This window comes from Eucyclogobius newberryi, unplaced genomic scaffold (genome assembly GCF_026437365.1).
Source record: "Eucyclogobius newberryi isolate DKJ021-1_F unplaced genomic scaffold, fEucNew1.0.hap1 SCAF_14, whole genome shotgun sequence".
Taxonomy (NCBI): Eukaryota; Metazoa; Chordata; class Actinopteri; order Gobiiformes; family Gobiidae; genus Eucyclogobius; species Eucyclogobius newberryi.
Window position 1 is genome coordinate 13,280,642 of NW_027315768.1, and position 18,612 is coordinate 13,299,253.

General features: G+C 38.5%; 1 protein-coding gene across 1 annotated transcript in view; it reads right to left on the minus strand.

The window, feature by feature from the left end:
- LOC140359260 (sodium-driven chloride bicarbonate exchanger-like) overlaps nucleotides 1-18,612 on the minus strand; it is a 41,591-nt gene that overhangs the window by 2,618 nt on the left and 20,361 nt on the right. The window contains exons 16-34 of the mRNA XM_072444118.1: nucleotides 17,607-17,792; nucleotides 16,723-16,811; nucleotides 14,361-14,512; nucleotides 14,197-14,284; nucleotides 13,565-13,711; nucleotides 13,393-13,493; nucleotides 11,383-11,557; nucleotides 11,172-11,305; nucleotides 9,476-9,721; nucleotides 9,251-9,356; nucleotides 6,887-7,048; nucleotides 6,666-6,779; nucleotides 5,802-5,963; nucleotides 4,827-5,078; nucleotides 4,687-4,755; nucleotides 2,896-3,069; nucleotides 2,705-2,824; nucleotides 1,401-1,468; nucleotides 1,212-1,318 (exon numbers count right to left, since the gene is read on the minus strand). Coding sequence (XP_072300219.1) covers nucleotides 1,249-1,318; nucleotides 1,401-1,468; nucleotides 2,705-2,824; nucleotides 2,896-3,069; nucleotides 4,687-4,755; nucleotides 4,827-5,078; nucleotides 5,802-5,963; nucleotides 6,666-6,779; nucleotides 6,887-7,048; nucleotides 9,251-9,356; nucleotides 9,476-9,721; nucleotides 11,172-11,305; nucleotides 11,383-11,557; nucleotides 13,393-13,493; nucleotides 13,565-13,711; nucleotides 14,197-14,284; nucleotides 14,361-14,512; nucleotides 16,723-16,811; nucleotides 17,607-17,792 — 2,615 coding nt within the window. The 3' untranslated portion in view covers nucleotides 1,212-1,248. The remainder of the gene's footprint in view (nucleotides 1-1,211; nucleotides 1,319-1,400; nucleotides 1,469-2,704; nucleotides 2,825-2,895; nucleotides 3,070-4,686; nucleotides 4,756-4,826; nucleotides 5,079-5,801; nucleotides 5,964-6,665; nucleotides 6,780-6,886; nucleotides 7,049-9,250; nucleotides 9,357-9,475; nucleotides 9,722-11,171; nucleotides 11,306-11,382; nucleotides 11,558-13,392; nucleotides 13,494-13,564; nucleotides 13,712-14,196; nucleotides 14,285-14,360; nucleotides 14,513-16,722; nucleotides 16,812-17,606; nucleotides 17,793-18,612) is intronic.

The window sequence follows — 18,612 nt, forward strand, 5'->3', positions numbered from 1 at the left end:
AAAACCTACAAACCAAATTAGAAATCTGGGGGTAATAATGGACTCAGACTTGAACTTTAATAGCCACGTCAAATCATTAACATCAGCAGCTTTTTACCATCTAAAAAACATTGCCAAAATCAAAAATATAGTGTCAAAAACAGATTTAGAGAGACTTATCCACGCGTTTGTCTCCAGTAGATTAGACTACTGTAACGGCCTGCTCACTGGTCTCTCCAAACGAGCTGTAAAACAGCTGCAGTACATCCAGAACGCTGCTGCTCGGGTCCTGACTAGAACCAGGAAGTATGATCACATTAGTCCTGTTCTCAGGTCTCTGCACTGGCTCCCTGTGGCTCAGAGAATAGACTTTAAAGCAGCTCTGCTTGTGTACAAGTCTCTCCATGGCCTAGCACCAAAGTACATCTTGGATATGTTAGTGCCATATGAACCATCTCGGACTCTGAGGACCTCAGGGACCGGCCTCCTGCTGGTGCCCAGAGTCAGGACAAAACATGGGGAATCTGCGTTTCAGTTTTATGCAGCTAAAATCTGGAACAGTCTTCCTGAAGATGTGAGACAGGCTTCTACTCTGACAATGTTCAAATCTAAGCTAAAAACTGTTTTGTTTAGCTGCGCATATGACTAAAAGGATTTTTTCTTTGCACTCTTCTCTTTTGTTTGTGATTTTATTAGTTTAGAAAATCAGTTGGATTGATAATTTTTAATTTAGTTAATTTTATTGTATTTCTGTAATTTCTTTGTGATTTGAATGCATTTTTCCTGCTGTGAAGCACTTTGAATTGCCTTGTGTATGAAATGTGCTCTACAAATAAACTTGCCTTGCCTTGCCTTGCCTTACAATTGATGACTTTAAATTAGCTTGCTAAAGGTTAGCATGAGTACTTTCTGTCAAATTCATTTTTATGTTTTTTTGCAATTATAAATAAATTAATAAACACTATAAGATCAGGCAGTGAGTTGTGGTGGATGTCTCTGACAACATGTAAAATACTTTATAAAACAGGTGAATACTTCATCAAAGGACACTTGTGTTTACAAAGGGACGTGTTTGTGCCTCAATGCTAACGTTAAGCAGAACAATTTAAAAATCAACAGGCTAACTGACGTTCTGTCCACAGAGCCAACTTTTCAATACAATGTGACTTCTTTTTAGACATTATATTTTTGTTATATATACATAGATAAAATAAGTTTTTAAAAAGTCTTACCATACAATATTGAGGCTTTGAAACATGTGATCTCCTCTCAGCTGTTCCATGTGTTTCCAAAGGAGCCTTTAGACATCTCGTCTGTGATGTTGATGACAGGTATTCCTCTGTTCGGAGCAGAACACAACCGTTTCATCTCAACTGTACGAGGACACACAACAATCATTAAAAAATACAGTTTGTTCTCACTTGTAGCCATCTAAAGGAACTTGCACCACTCCATCTTCATCTACCAAAATGCTCTGTTCCTCGTCCTCCTGCAATAAATAAAAAAAACACTTCAATATTATAATTGTTTATAGCTCCCACCTTTACTTGAAAGGATTATTACTATTTTCAATATTTAATTGTTATCTTTGCTTGGTATCTTTGCCCAGAAGACAGTGGGCAAAGATATCCCCCCTCACTATCTCAGACTCGCCCATCACCACCGTGGACTCCTTCCTCTGCACCACCATCACCCAGGACCATCAGCTCCCTCATCAGTCAGGCCCAGCAGAGGATGTACTTCCTGCGGCAGCTGAGGAGAGCCAAGTTGCAGATGATGGTGCAGTTCTACACGGCCATCATTGAGTCCATCCTCACCTCCTTCATCACCGTGTGGTACGCTGGAGCCACAGCCAGGGACAAACAGAGACTACAGTGCATTGTGCGCTCTGCTGAGAAGGCGTTCGGCTGCAGACTTCCATCTCTGCAGGACCTGTAGGTCTCCAGGGCTCAGGGACGTGCAGGTCAGATCACTGCCGACCCTTCTCACCCTGGACATGGACTATTTGAGCCTCTTCCCCCAGGCAGGAGGCCACTCCCCTCAGGCAGGTGGCCACTCCCCTCAGGCAGGAGGCCACTCCCCTCAGGCAGGAGGCCACTCCCCTCAGGCAGGTGGCCACTCCCCTCAGGCAGGAGGCCACTCCCCTCAGGCAGGAGGCCACTCCCCTCAGGCAGGTGGCCACTCCCCTCAGGCAGGAGGCCACTCCCCTCAGGCAGGAGGCTACAGTCCGGACCAGGACCTCCCGCCACAAGAACAGTTTCTTCCCTCTGCTGTTGGACTCATGAACACTTCTTAAACACAGTCACTTTAACCATAATTTAATCACTCACAGCACTGTTCACTTTCTGTACTACATATGTACATTTAATTGTACATTTTGTGTACATAGTAAGCCTATTTTAATTTTAAAGCAGATTTAAACAATTTTGTCTTTAATGCATGCCCTTTTTGATTTGATATAGGTTGTTCATTGTTCAATGTTTTATGTTGCACCGAATCACCAAAGCAAGTTCCTGTTTGTGAATTCTGTTCATTAGCAATGGCTAATTTCTGATTCTGGTATTATACAATGTTAACTCAAAAAAGGTTTTAAAAAGTCCTTATTTAAAAAAAAAAAAAAAAAAGAATTTATTATTATCACCTTAGGTCCAGTTTCAGTTGTGGCACAATGTGACCACTGAATTCTGAAATGAGGGCAAATACAAAAGCGAAAGAGACGTTTCACCTCTTCAGCATCTTCCAGATTTTTCTTCTTGCTTTCTGGCATGAGGTCGTCCAACCAGCTCATTTCTCTCTTGGTGAAGATACAGTCCATTAACTTCCTGATAAACACCAAAGCCAAAACCTAAAAGTTGACAAATATTAAACATGATGGTTTTTTCGAGCAGTTGCACATTGGCTTAAGTGTTTTCTGACCATCATAGGAAAGACGATAGCCGCCCTGGACGTCTTGATGACCCACAGGAGGATCAGGCAGCTCAGTTGGATGATGGTGAAGAGGTGCACCTTCCTCAGGGGAACGTGCCGCAGATAAACAAAGTCTGGCTGGTGCTTGGTGGGCATCCCAAACAGTGTCAGGCGGTCATAAAACTAAAGAGAGAAACAAATCACTTCAGCTACATGTAAAGCCAAGGTCATAATTCAACTAAACTTACTCTGAGAACAGAAAGCAGGCGTGAGCAGACAACTTATTATTTATTATAGTAGATTCACAAGTTCCATTTAACTTGTTTGTCTCCATGGACAGCAGTAAGGCACAGTATGTAACTTTCTGGAGGTGGAATGTCAGAGAGATATGTTTTAATTCCATACAGTGGAATATTGTAGCTAAAGGAACAACTTTTCCATGAGAAGCGTCACGTTTATAGAGATTCAGCCGCTCACAGTAATGAGTTTTTAGTACTTTTTAAAAATACATTTTCCGCCGAGAAAACCATCTAAAAAGCTATGTACAATGCCTTTACAGATACAGGAGGAAAAAAGTAATCACCGTAAGTAAAAAATTGAAAAAAATACTTTAAATATAGATGTATTTCAGAACTATTGAAGCCAAAAGTGCTGATCTGGATTAAAAAAGTTGCTCAGTTTTTCTAGCTATTTTTAGGTCATTAACTCTGTCATTAACTATGAACGTGCTAAAAATAACCTCAGCCTCTCAGATGGTCTCAAATGATAAAGAAAATGTAGTGGAGTAATAAAATAAAGGTAATAAATATCCACAAAAATTACTTCATTTAAAATTAAATAGATACATAAAAAAAATGTATTGCAATTGGCTGACCCTCCACTAGTAAAGTTACACAGTGCACTTTTAAATTAAACATAGATAATATAACCAAATACATTCTGGTTGATGCAGTAATAATAATATAGTAGTTGTTTGGTATATTTGCATCCCAGCAAATATATATTCTATTCTTGCTAAACATTCACTTTCAAACCATGAAGAGAATTGCCGAACAAATGGAAGGAAAACGAGAAGCAAGCAAAGCAATTAAATAATAATCAGGTGCTCTGCTAAACGCTGGGAACACACTGGAGGCCAATTAACACTTTGTGTGTGCAGCCAGACGAGCTTCATGAAGGCTCGTTCAGGCTGCACACTGCACTCAGGAAAGGCTACTTAACACGCCACTCTTAGGGGACGTTACCTTTTTGTATTTACCATTAGAAAGGAAAAAGAAAGGAAAAAACATGCAAAAAGCTAAGAAAATATTTTGGGAATGTGTTTATAGTATGGCCCTTCTTTAATGTTGAGAAACTAGTGTGAGTGAGAACATCAACAATGACAATTATTTTTCAAAATGACAAATGGTCTGCAAAAGGATAAATAAATATGTCTTCTTTTTGTAATACAATGCCGTTTTTAGGACTAAAACAACAAATATAAGCCCCCAATCATTAAGTAATATCTTTCTAAGCAGATGAAAAAAATGTACAGATAAGAAAAGCGCTAAAATTGTGATGAATAGAAAATCTAGTTTCATTTTGTCTTTGCATTTGACAAATCAAAATATATAAGAGCGACTTTATTTTGTTGAATTAATGTCCAAAAAAGTAAAGTCTACATCAACTTTGACTGGAGTGTCCTTAGTGTGATGTCACTTCCTCCACAAATACTTGCTTGATTGGTGTAAAACTATCATTTATATGTAGGACAAATAAAGTTAACATTAGAGTTGAGGTAAACATGACAAAGTAGTGTACCTGGATGCCTCTGAGAGAAGACGCTCCCATGTAGAGGAAAACCCCGTACAGCACCGGCATAGGAATGAACTGAAACACAGCACACGCTTTAGTACGTCCGAGCGGTCGAACCCGTCCAGATGAATGTCCAGGAGCAGCACCTTTAGAACAGAAGTCATGAACACAGAGCAGCCCATGAGCACAAAGATCATGAGGCCTGTGACACGCTGCTCTCTGATGCCCAGGAACTTGGGCTGCTCCCCGGGGGCCGAGCACTCTGACTCCAGCTTCAGACTGTTGACGTGTGAGATGGAGAGCACTGTGGCCGCCACGAACCAGGGCAGTCCCATCAGAGAGCACACGCCCAGCATCACGCCCACCATCAGCAGGTCCAGGTGGTAGCCACAGCCTTTCTGAGACACAACACAACACAAATGTACTGTTGTTGTTGTTTTGATGGTGTACTTTATTGTCCACAAAGGAAATACTTCACTGACAATGGGACAATGTGTTTCCAGAGGCACCGTGTTTTGAATGTTTTAGGAACTTTTCTGCACATCATGTTGGTATATTGTCATTGTTGGTCAACTACTTTGGAACTGACCATTAAAATGACATTTATTGTACTTTCAAATGGTTTACTTTCAAAATACCACTTGAAAACAACATTTGAATGAAACGTTTGGACAGTTTTTCTTTTCCGTCTTGAGTATTCTGTTTATTTGTTTTTATTAACACAAGCACTAATGCGTACAACTTAATAATAACTACACTTTTATTAGCTTTATGATGGTAAACAAATAGTCAAGAATGATTCAGGCTTAGTAACAACCTAATTAATACCAAAACCCGTAAGTACTGTAGTTACAAACTCTGAATCATTCTTATTAAACGATTTGTTCATTACAAATGAAGTCGTGCTTTATTAAGGCTAATTCATGTTTAGTGATTATGAAATAGTAACAGATCAGGTCATCTATCTACTTTTCCTCCAAACACCGCCTGAACATATTTAAATTGACCTTTTGGACAGTTTTTCTTTTCAGTTTATAACATTTTGTCTGTCAGAGTAACACAAGCACATAACGTCGTGGTCATGTAGGGTAAAGTACGGAGCCTGGTGTCATTACAAATACCTTGAGTTTGTGCTCCTTCCTGTTGATGATGACGGCGGTGATCTGCTGGTCCATGAAGATGAGGATGGTGCAGAGCAGAGCCGGGATCAGAGTGACCACTGCTGTCCACCAGGGGTTTGGACCAATGGGGTTTATGAACCAACCACGGTCGTCTCTAGTGGGCTGGAAAAACACACGCGAAAACAGCAAGAGAAAATGTACAAACGTGTTGATATTGCTGGGTAGAAAAGTACATCTGACTCGAAAATGAGGTCATACTAAGTCATAGCTTCCCCCCCACACAAACGTGAAAATTTAAAAAAGTGTGTTAACAAAAACAGTCAAAATCTGAAATGGAGGCAAAAGAGGTGGAACATAAAGTGATTTCAAAAGATAAACTGGGATTGACTTCAGAATATCACAAAATATGACTATGAAATATGACAGTATGGTGGTTTTGGCCAATGAAAAACACATGTTAGTGAAATGGCATTTACTTTTGTATTTTCATGATTTGTTTATTTTATAGATTATGACATACAGTTTTACATACCACAGATTATACTTTTGTGAAGCTTTCCATCCTATGTAATAGAAAAGCAAACGAACTTCTAAAGTTTGGCTTATTTTTTGTTGTAAAGACTTCAAATAGCGTTTAGATTAATTTCACTGTTCCATTTTAAAGGGTCTGTTTTCTCCAGGGTGCATAAGTTCCATAGATAATAGTGTCCATTTATTGATTGTCGATTCCTTTTGTGTCATCCATTCTTTAGAGATAGCTTTTTTCCTAGTTGCTGGAAGAACAGTCCAAAAATCTCCATCTATTGTATTGTCATACTTATAGACTTTTTGTTGTCGTGTTTGAGTGTAAATAGCAGCTCTTACCTTGAACACGCTTGGAACTTTGAGTTTAGGAGAGGGAACGCCCAAAGCGTAGTCGATCAGCACCATGGTCATGATGGTGATGAACACTGCAAAATCACTGATGATGCCTCTCACCTAAAAACAATTCAAGTTGCAGTCATCATTTGTGCCACTAGAGGCCGCTACATTCCCATGTTTGTAAAGGGACAGAGTGAAGACTGAGAAATGCTCTTTTACAATACCTTGGTGGGAAAGTAGTTGCTGAACTTGAAATCTTTGAGGAAAGCTGACATGAGGACGGTGGAGAAGAAGAGGACGACGCACCAGAAGAGCACGTCGGGAACGTAGGGTCCATGGGGTCCACAGGCGCTGCCCACAAACTCGCCCTGGTGTTTGACACAGTCCTAGACACACAGTCAGAGCTCGGGTCATCTGTCTGCAGAAATCCAAACTTGTGAAAATGTACTTTTACAGTTTATTTGTTGAGTAATCCCATATAATCCTGTCTACATGTCTTTAATCTCACTCTCAGATCCATCTGGGAAGCACGTTTTATACAGTTATAGAGTGAAGCTGTTGTAAAGTAACTGATTTATTATTTCTTGGATTAAGATTAGAGAAATGTGAAACAGTATTACACAAAAACACACTTTTAGATTGGCCAAAATACATATACCGTACTTTCAGCACTATAAAGCGCACTTAAAAGCCTTTAATTTCCTCAAAAAACGTTTGTGCTCTTTATAATCCAGTGCGCTTAATATATATTATATATATCATTTCTGGTTGTACTTACTGACCTCGAAGCAATTTTGTACACAGTGTATGAAGAAGACTGGGACACGAGACACTCATGTCTAGAAGCAGGTTTACAGTAGTCCGGAACCTGAAGTCCCCCACAACATGTCTGCAAAGCATTCTAGGACCCCAAGATGGCTCCTCCCGACTTTAAACTCTGGGCTAAAGTATCTGTCCCAACTGTGGTCCGATCTTTCACAAAGGCCGGAATCATCAGAAGGTTACAGCGGCGACACTCGGATAATGACGAGAAGAATCTGGGGATGTTGGATGTACGGCCTCCAGCCCAACTCTTCACCTCGCACACTGAAGAATGAACTAAAAAAGTGATGTATTTTACGTGTTATAACTGAATGGGGTTGGGAATTGTTGTAAATATGCTCATTAACGAATAATGTTGATCTGAATTAGTTGAACGCGTTTAATAAAACTCAACTGCCTGACTTATCCGTCTGTTTTGTTTCGCTTAATGCGCTTTATATATGAACAATATCCATAGTAGACCATTTATTGTCGGTGCGCTTTATAGTCCAATGCGCCTTTTCGTGCTGAAAATAAGGGAACATTCATATTTAAATGTTAAAGTATTTTATGATTTGTTCCAACTCTGATGTTTGTACAGTATTATAATATTAATTAAATTGTATTGTGAAGTCTGATTTTTGGAAATATAGTAAATATCACATATGCACTCAACCATAGAACGGCAGGTGTGTTTGGCCTTTAAGTCTGATGGAAACGTCTCTCTCTTGTGGTGCACGCTACATAGTTTGGAAGCTAATGTAGCTGTACAAACTTTATTCTTTGGCTAATTCCAATATTTTTTGAAAACCCCAAAATCACAACAGCTGTTACCTCGAAGGGCGATACACAGAATAAACTGCAATATGTGGGCTGTTTGGGCATAAAACAATGAAGAACATCATCTATGGTCTATATAGTTTAGTTTTACATTATGGCTTTTAAAAGAAGAAATAAATAATAAAACAAATATTAATAGATTTAAAACTGTGATGCAGTGGTGCTCAAATATTTTCACACAAAGTACCACCTAAGATCATTTTTACTTTCCCACCAGATTCAAACACAAGTTATATCAGGCCTGAATTAGGGCTAAACATATGGTCTAAAATTATGCTAAACTATGCATAAGGTCATTCTTAATAATACTTTACACAAAGGAGGACAACAAAGGTTTGCCTCTTATTAAAATGATGACCCAAACTGCAGAGTTGAAAAACACTACATTAATAATTACTATAATAAATACTACAAAGTCTAATCCAAGAGCAGGTCAACAACTAGTTTTGTCTGTTGTGACCAGGACAAGGAGCAATACAGACAAATATAGAATTAGTAGCATAAATATTTAATGTCTTGTTAAAACATCTTGAAACTTTTATGATTTTATAAGGTTAAGGCACATTGATACATCTCCATAGTCTCAGTCAAACCCGCTGCCTTCTTAATGTGCTTTTCTGTTTTACTATTTAGCATTTTAACTCTGATAAACTTTATGGGACAGAGTTACAGACCTGTTCCTTGCACGTTGACTTTGGGGCTCTGGGATTGAGCTATATTCATCCCTTTCATTCATTCATTCTGTATGTCATAAATATTTTAAGTCAATATGTTTACTTCATATTTAATTTTAGTCAGCAAAAATATGACATTGATGAAATCCATGTAAAAACTATGACAAAACAAAAATCCCTGAAATAAACACAGGTATAGATTTTTACTTAACCTTATATTCAGAAAGTACATGTATTCTTCCTCAGTTATAACCCGCTAAACGCAGCCTGTACCTTGACCTCCAGCGCCTCCCAGTAGATTTCTGACGCCGTGATGTTGTTGATCTCCCAATACTTGAGCGTTCCGTTGGACGGGTCAGTCGGCTCCACGCAGGAACATCTGTGGACACACCCCAACATCTGCATGACCCAGTAAATCCCGCATCTGTCCCGGATTTACCCAAACTCCAGGAAAACCACACGTAATCGCAGGCCACTTTCCCCACCAATGTGACTCACGAGTACGTGGTGAGCTTGTCTAAGTTGTTGTTCTTGTTAAAGGGGAAGTGGTCTCCGAGGTGGACGAGCTTCTCCAGGGCCTCGTAGATGAAGATGAGGCAGATGAGCGAGGCGAAGGCTTCCTCTGTGAATCTGGTGATGTAGCGGACGAGCGAGCTGGCGTCCGTGGCGACCAGTAAGATGCAGAGGAAGGCCGTCCACAGACCGATGCACGTTCTCAAGGACAAATAGGACAAGCCGTATTCTCTGGGTGGAAAATGTCAGAGAGGTTATTGCTTTAGAAACGCCGTGACACACATGAAACTGTATTTGTGATGTTTGTGTCAGCTGGACGTAACCTTAGCGACTCCACTCGTGCACTGTGGAAATTAAATGGATCTGAGGTCAATGGTTCTGAATAAGCTACAGCCATTTGTGATGATTAAAGAATGCGTTTTCTATTTTTAAATATATAGAAGGTTGAGGATGTCACACACGTATTGAGAGCTTATATAAATCAGATGTGCACGTGTAATGAGTGCTCAGGGTAAGGAGAGTCCAGTATAATCGGATTTGTTGGTCTCGCAATTGTCATTAGTCTCGAAATTGCCATTAGTAAAAGAGATAATTCAGGGAGTGGCACAAGATGCATTACACTCCAGATTTGTTTCTCAACTTTCTGCATGTTTTTTCTTTTTTTTTTAAACCTCCAAAGTTTGTCTACGCACAACGTTTCAGTTTATTGTAACGGTGGGATGTTTTTTAATCATCATAAATGTTTTGTTTTTCAATCTCTGGGTCCTTTTTTGTGTTTTCGGTTTTATAATATGAATAAAAAGCATATATTAAAAAAGATAAACATAAAGAGAATTAAGAACAAGCTGTTGGAGCTCTGGATATGAATATTTGTAACATGTGCTTTTTCTCCGGCTTCATTAATGGTTTCATCTGCCATACTAACAAATGTGTCTTTAGAGGGATTAATTGCAATGATGATTTCTTTAAAACGTCATTGTGTTTTGAAGTCAAGGGAAGATTAGTAAAACAGTAATATTTTAATCACCATTTTGGGTAAAAACTCAACTGGCATTATGGGATTGGAAAGACCAAGAAGCAGTGGGATTCTGGGTAATGTAGCCAGAGGTGGCCAAGGTTTGTAAGAATTATAACAATAATACTCAAGTAGAAGAAAAGATATTTGGAGAAAGTACTTCTTGTGTACAGATGAACAGTTTAGTTGTAAGTATATTTCAAATGTGATTCATGATTTATTTGTAGTTACAGGTAAAGATGATTTGTCACTATAGAATTACTCACAGTGGGAGGAGTAAAAAGTACTGTTACTTCAAACTGACTGAAGTAGGAGGAAGTTATGTCAGAAAACTACTCTGAAAAGTAAATCTGGCAACACTTTTGATAACAACGCAATTTATACATGTTTATTAGTCATTAATTAATCATTAACAAATGTTTAACAAGAATTTCCTGATCATGAGGCAAAAAAATTACTAGTCATTAAAACAAATCGATGAAGCTTTTATTTTATTTTTTAATCATAAACTACTCATTGTAATACTCATAACTTAAGTTAAGTAAATGATTATTAAACAAGGATTGATTCATAGACATGCATACATGCTTAGTACATGCCTTACATTAAAGTCTTACCAAAAATGTATTCAAACAGTAAATAAACAGCGAATAAAAAAGCACATACTTGCAAAATTTGAAGAGTATCTTTTCAAAGACGAGCACTGGCCCCGTGCTGCCCAGGATAGTGAGCGGCTGCCCGGCAAACAGCGAGTAGGCGATTCCAGTGAGAGAAGCTCCAAACAGTGACTCGATGGCACTCTGTTGACGAGAGGACCGCAAAATGAGAGCAGCGAATACACGGAAACCAGCCAAACCGATGACCAAGTGTGTATTACTATGCGTCCTTCTGTGGCTTCGCCCAACAAACCCCCGAAGGTGATGACCGGGGACATGCAGGCGCAGTACAGGAACAGGAAGGACGCCACGCACTGCAGACTGAACGCGTCTGTGTAGTCCGACAGGTAGTGAGGAATCTTACGCTTTATGTCCAGGAGCAGACCCCCGAACCACCTGACGGGCAGAAAACTGGTGTAAAACATCATGGAATTTCAAAGAGAGAGATAGTGACAAGAAAGGTTGACATTTTGCAGCTCATATTTAGAAAAAAAAAGGAAGCAAACGTGTTTCAGAAAAGCCAATTAGTGTACTTAGACCAGGCATGTCCAAACTAGGGCCCGGGGGCCAAATGCGGCACTCAGACCAATTTTTGTCGGCCCTCCAGCGTCCTGCTATGACGGCCCAAACAACAAAAAGTAGTACTGATATATATATTGATGTTATACCAACCTAATATTAATGTTCTAGGTCTAATAAAAAGGTGTGGAGGCTCATCGCAATTACGTCAAATGCAACATTTTGAATGATTTACTGTCAGTTTGTGGCCCTCTGGCCCCGTATACGTTTCAAAATGCGGCCCTTGGTGAAAAAAGTTTGGACATCCCTGACTTAGACTATTGAGGCTCCAGTTAAACAGCATTATACCAGAATGAAGACAATGTTGTAAATATAGCTCCTGTGAGGCTATGTTAAACTGAGAAAGGCAAATAAAAGATTAACTATTTAAATTATTTTACAACACTTTTGAATTAACACTATGTTCAGTATTTAGCATCTTAAAGTTCACCCCACTCCCCTTTGACAAAAGTACTGCAATATTCATGCTTCTGCCGTACTTGATAATCATTTTATATATACAATAAACAAAATAAAAGGCTGCATCTGAAGGCTTTTTCAATTTGTGTCAGTGCATAATAACCTGGCACTACATAACTTAAATGTCTTCTTCTCTCTGCATATATTTTTGTACATTCATTTAAAACATTTCATATTTGGAGATCATTCATACTTCAAAACCGCACAAACAGAAACACTAAAACTTTTCCTAGTGGTTTGAAGCTGTTTTATAAAAGGTGAAGTCCCCTTAAATTATAAACATTTTCAATTTCTACGTTTCTGAATATTAAGTAGTATCATTCAGGTCAGGTAATTACAGATGTCATAAAGCAGGTCATAACATCTGTATACGACCTGTTCTTCAGCTCATTCTAAACTATAGGATCATAAGAAAGATGTGATGTAATATGACCCAGAACCTGTGATTAAGAGGCCGGGAGTTCACACTGAACTGAACTACTTTGTGTTGGAGGTGGGCCCAGTTTGTCTAACTTGTTGTATCTTGATTGCTTGCTCTCCTTGACTTCAGATTAGTGTGAGATGTCTCTGTGATGGGAAAGTGGAGCTGATGATAGAGATCTGGAGGCAGGCGGTTCCCATAGAAACCACTTTTTGACTACAGAACCAGTTTACCCAGGAATAGCAAGTCCACACCGGAGACTCTGGTATGAAATCATTGGCCCAAACTCTAGAGGTTGAATCGATTGTTCACATAATGGAATAAATACAATACAAGACTGTTAAATGTGTTGTCACAATAGTAACATTTTAAACTGGAGTTTGATACTAAGGAATAGGCTCAATGCTTTATACCAGTTTTGATACAACAATAATAAAAATGCTCTTTTTAGTCATTTTCAGGAGATGTTACTGCTCTCTTTGGAATGTTGTCCATAGTATGACATTAAACGTATATACAGTATCTGCATGTAGACAGGCACCAGTACTGGTTACCACTCAGATCTGTGTAAGCAAACACATTTCTATGATGGAATAAATGCCAGATATAAATATGTTTAATGCTACTGTTAAATAAAAATATATCCATGAAGACAAGCAGTTGCAGGACCTTTGGCTAAAGCTTATAACACCAGTTTGCATAAAAGTTCATGCCCCTAATGGTCAATAACTCATGAACAAATAGTGAATAATCAACAAGAGCATGTCCTCACCGCCCGGTCCGCTGCAGTTCAGGACCTGCATGGCCGTGGTCTGGCTCTTCCTCTCCCTCTGCTAATCCATTGGCTAACATATTGCTTTTCTTTCTCTTTTCCTGTGAAATAAACATCAAACTCATACAACTCATCCTCAGAGTCGCCCATAATTGAGGTGTGACTTACACACCTGAGAGGGCACATTTTTAGGAGGCTCAATTCGAATAGAAGGATCCCATTCCCCTGGAGGCAGCACCGTGACCTGGTCCAGGAACTCATCAATGCCAGCGATCAGATCGTTTCGGTCTTTTGCTTTGTAGGCAACATCACTGAAAACCTGAAGGGATGCATAACACCATGGTCATTTTGAAGACCACTTCCTCTAAAAAAAAGTAATTAAAAAAAACAATATTTAAAGTAGACACAATATGCTGTTTTTCAGGGATCTTGTATTGACCCATAACAGATTATTATTATTTTACATGTTGTTCATTATAAACCACGATTTTCATTCAATAGAAATGGGTCCATTCATTTCCTGCATAATGACATTTCACTATAACAAGCAGCAGATTTTCATTTTTTTACTTGTTTTTATTGTTGAAAAATGGCTATGTGCTATGTTTGAACCGTGTATTATAATCAAATATTCACGAATAAGTCCAGAGAAGTGGATAGGAAATAGATGAAAACCTATAGCAATACAGAATTACTCAAACATGCATGAACCAATCAAAATACAACTGTGAGTAAACTAGTGATGACAGAACCTGGTTAGAAGCTCATTTCACATAATATGTCTCCTTTAATAAATGAGAGTACCTCGTCTGTCATGAGTGTTCCAATAGACCTCCCAATCTCCCGATACTGAGACCCTCTCGCTGTGGGACCCAAAAGAATGAATACAAACCTGCAGGCAAAAAACAAAGTGAACAGTATGAACACACAAGGCCATTCTTGACATTTATTTGACGAAGAATGAAGACCTTGTGGCAATGGGGACTTCTGTCATTCCCACCAGAAGAACAGCGGGGCAAAGTCGCACAAACGCCACCACTGGTTTGTTCAGAAAGTCCAGCTCTCCCACGAGGACGTTACAGGCCTCGGCTCCAACTGGAATCTTCTTCATAAAGTGGATCTGCACACGCCACAACACATGTGCACATTTCAGACGGACACCAGGACCTGCATCTGTAGCATCTGGAGTTACAGTGTGATGGAGTTCAATAGTTAACGATGGATGTGTAAATTAGACTTCATTGCTCTTGTGACTTTTGTGTTTGACGCTAAACATTTAATTTGTAGAATACACAGACCTTTTTATCTCTTAAGCAGCTTTGTGCTAACATCCGTTTCCAGACAGTACTTTACATTTCCACTTACACATAGTATCCAGCTGAACCAACCAGACTTAACCCGTTGCGTAATAAATCAAAATAGCACAACGGCGGCAGAATGATGCTCAGAGCCACAGGGACAGATCCTCTTACAGCGCTGAGTGGTCCGGTCCCTGACGCACATTGTACAGCCGATCCTCGACGTGACAAAGTGTTAATTTTTCAGTGATAATTACGCGACGTGACAGATCTGGAGTGTTGTTTGTTCCCCGTGCACTCAACTGTTCCGACTCCACCGAGACGTGACTTGCAAAAATGCAGCTGCTTCGGTGTTGATATTCTGTTGATTTGCAGCTTCACAATTCACTTTGAATGTGATGTAACATTTTGGGAGGATGGTCTGAAATCTTCTTGTCTCCATGGAGATGTTATCGCTTTGCTTGGGATGTTTCACAGTATGGCACAGACTAGTGATGGGTGATGTATCAGCAAATATTTGTCTCTGATAGTTTCTGGTGGAGCATTAGACTTTTTAAACAGACTAATGAGTGAAAATGGAAATGGAAGATCAACTTGGCTGAAGATGAGCTGTATGTTTACACAATCATGCAACAAATTGTTTCATGTCCCAGATAAATACACAATCTTTACTTCAGTTTAAGATAGATTTGTGGGCCTTGCTAAAATCTAAATATTGGTATGGGAAAATATCAGCAAGCAAATTATGGGATATCGGTGTCGGCTCAAATACAAACAGGTGACACCAGGCCAGGCTTTTATGGACAGTTATATCAGTTTAATAAAGAGCAAAGAACAAACATCTTCTTTAGACAATCTGGTGACGGACCCTCCACCAGAAAAGTTACATAGTGTACCTTTAAGTCGAGACAATGCAGAATACTAAACAATCTTAGATTTCGAGTATCGATTTAAACTTCTTCTGTAGTGTAATTTATGTAAGAAAAATGTGTTACAAAGTTTTCATCATGTCATGTTTTCATATAGAAATGAGACCAAAAATTTAAATTGTCTTTACTTCGTTAACATATAAGACACAAAAACAAATTACAGAGGGAATGTTTGATAAAGTATCTTATTTAATATTTGCATAAACTTAATCTTACTCAAAACTGTGAGTTTTCCCTTTGTTTATGGAGGTAAAACTTTAATAAATCAGGCTCTGTCAAAAAAGTAAAACATTGTGAAGTTTATCGTGTGTAGGTTCTACTCTAATGGCTGATCTTTATGTCTCTGTGAGAAAACAGCCTTTAAAGTTACCGAACAATGTCAAATAAATCTATCGAAAGAAATTAATTCAATGAAACATCGAATAAAAACATGTTTATGTGCAGATAGGAAATGTTGTCTCAAGGTGACAGCAAACTAAAAATCCAAATGTATTTTAATTTGTGCCCAGAATTATTTTAATGTACATTTGAATTTTGAAATCAGAGGTCAAAATATGTTTTCTAAATGCATTTTAAAGCAAATTGAAGTTCATGCTGTTTTTTTTCTTGTATTTGTGAAAATATTTAATGACATATAATAAATAAATTGCATCTTCAACTCATTATTTAACTATTCAAGAATTCTCCTGCTTTTGGGTTATTGCATCATTGGCATAAAGCAGTTTCAATATTATTGCTTATTGTGATATTATCTGAGACAGTACATGGCCCTTTAAATGTGTAGTAAGTATTTGCCTGTTACAACATCACATTGAAGCGACTGTGTGTTTTTGTGTGGGCAGCGGAGCGGTTCATCAAGTTCAAGCTCAAAATAAACTGAATGAATATGTAAAAATGGCATAACTCACATCGAGTGGATAAATACTGTCTATATATTTAACTAATGGATCTTTGTGATAATCATCTGAGATAAATGACTTGTATTATTCAACACTATCATAATCCAAAACCCTTGTAGAGTTCAGTTGGTTATAAAACACTGATGTCCTGTTACAATCAGGAAATTACAGTAAATAATATTCTTTCAATGTATGTTTTTGTACCTTGCTCAGGTCCAAGCAGCTGTTGTCTCTGCTGACATCACCTTTCCCGTCAGGCGCTGATAACTGACACTGTGATGCTGATAACTGACCTGTGCAACACACGTAGAATAATTACATGCAGTTATTTAAAATGTACTCTCATCTGTAATGTCATGAATCATCTACAAGATAATATCAGTTGATAAGTTGATATTTTGATTGAATATTGTCTGTGATGTAAGATATTGACAAAAAGTAACATTTCGATATTTTTGAAATATCCCAATACTTGATGTTATGTCAGTCCCACAGAAATCTGTAAATAAGTGTTTACCATATTTGTTGAGGTTTAATGATGGAGTAAAATGTAAAATGTCTGTCAAATGGATTACAGAAGTGCAGGAATATCACCTTATTTGAAAGTTTACAACATACTATGACTGTTTTCATCATCAAAATTGCGATGACATAGTTCATCCACCTCTTGTCTGCGATAATAACAATTAGCCAAATGGTACATATTAGCATTGTGGTCTTCAAAAATTTGGTAGAATCTGACATGTCTGCACTTCATGGTTCATTTTAGAATTCATTAACCTTTTTCGCAATACTTGAACCTCAAACAAAACATTTAAAGGCATGTTTGAGCACATTTCTGATTTGTCAGGATAATTCCAATATATATATATATATAAAACTCCCCCGACACCAAATGCATCAAATGTAGCATAAACTATGGAAATGATTTCATTCAGTTTATTAAGGCATGTGAAGACGTGAAGAAGGGTAAAAAAATATGTGTGAATAGTGAATATGTGATTAGAATAGCTTTATCCATGAACCACTGTTGTATTAACCTTGGCTTGCAGAAGGTTAAAAAACCTTCTCTTCCATTCATAGTTTACCATTCTTGTCGAGTTGGTGTTCAGAGGCGCGGCGGCCCATGTCTGCGAGCGAGCGGACGATGGGAAGTCTGTTTGCCAGAGTCTTCTGTTTCTGATGGTGATGCTGCTTCAGGAGTGTCTCTCTCACGCTCATCCTCAGCTCGTCTCCCAGAGGTGCATACAACTCCTGGTGGTCCAACACCATCTCTGACAAAGACACATGACATGAGTAACTATGTCTGGCCCCAGGGCCATAGTTTAAACAGTCTTAAGTCATTTGTGAATCATTCCCCGTTATTTGGTCCTGACTCGAGCCCATTTTCTTCCTGATGTGGACTTGGTTTGGTCCCGTTACAGCCCTTGTTTAGTCCTAATCTAGTCCAGGTTTGGGATTAGTTCTGATTTAGTACCAATTTTGATGTGATGAATGTACAAAATGCATTTTAGGAGGCTATATGATGTAATGTAGCCAATTTAAAATTGTTCCTTTTTGAATTTCATTATTTTGTCAGAACATGTATTCTTTATTACATTTTTTTTCAATTTTTTTTTTTATTGTCCCTGTTGTTAAATTAACCTCTGCATATTAAACAACCATTGGGACAGCCAATCAGGAGCTTTATGTGACCACAGTTCAGTGCCTCGAAGTCCATAGACTTTGAGCCTGAATCTTTGTCTCTAGTGCTGGATCAGCTGAGACTAGGTATGATTTAGCCAAAAGGAAAACCCCAACAATTTCAGTCTCCCTACACCATCTAGAGCAGGGTTAGTCAACAAATTACATTTTTTCTGAGGGCTGCTGCCTCTGGGTCAGATGCACAATGCACCACTTTTAACACAATTTGGGTTTTACAGAATATCCCCAAGACCCAATCTTTTTTATAATGACAATGTAGCAACTGCTATATTAAAAATAAAATACAAAAGGCTTTATTAACATTGCTCTGCATAAATGCCAAACCAGTACAGAACCAGGACCAAACCAAGACTAAACAGGTAAACAAGAATTATGTTGTTGAAAAGGCCT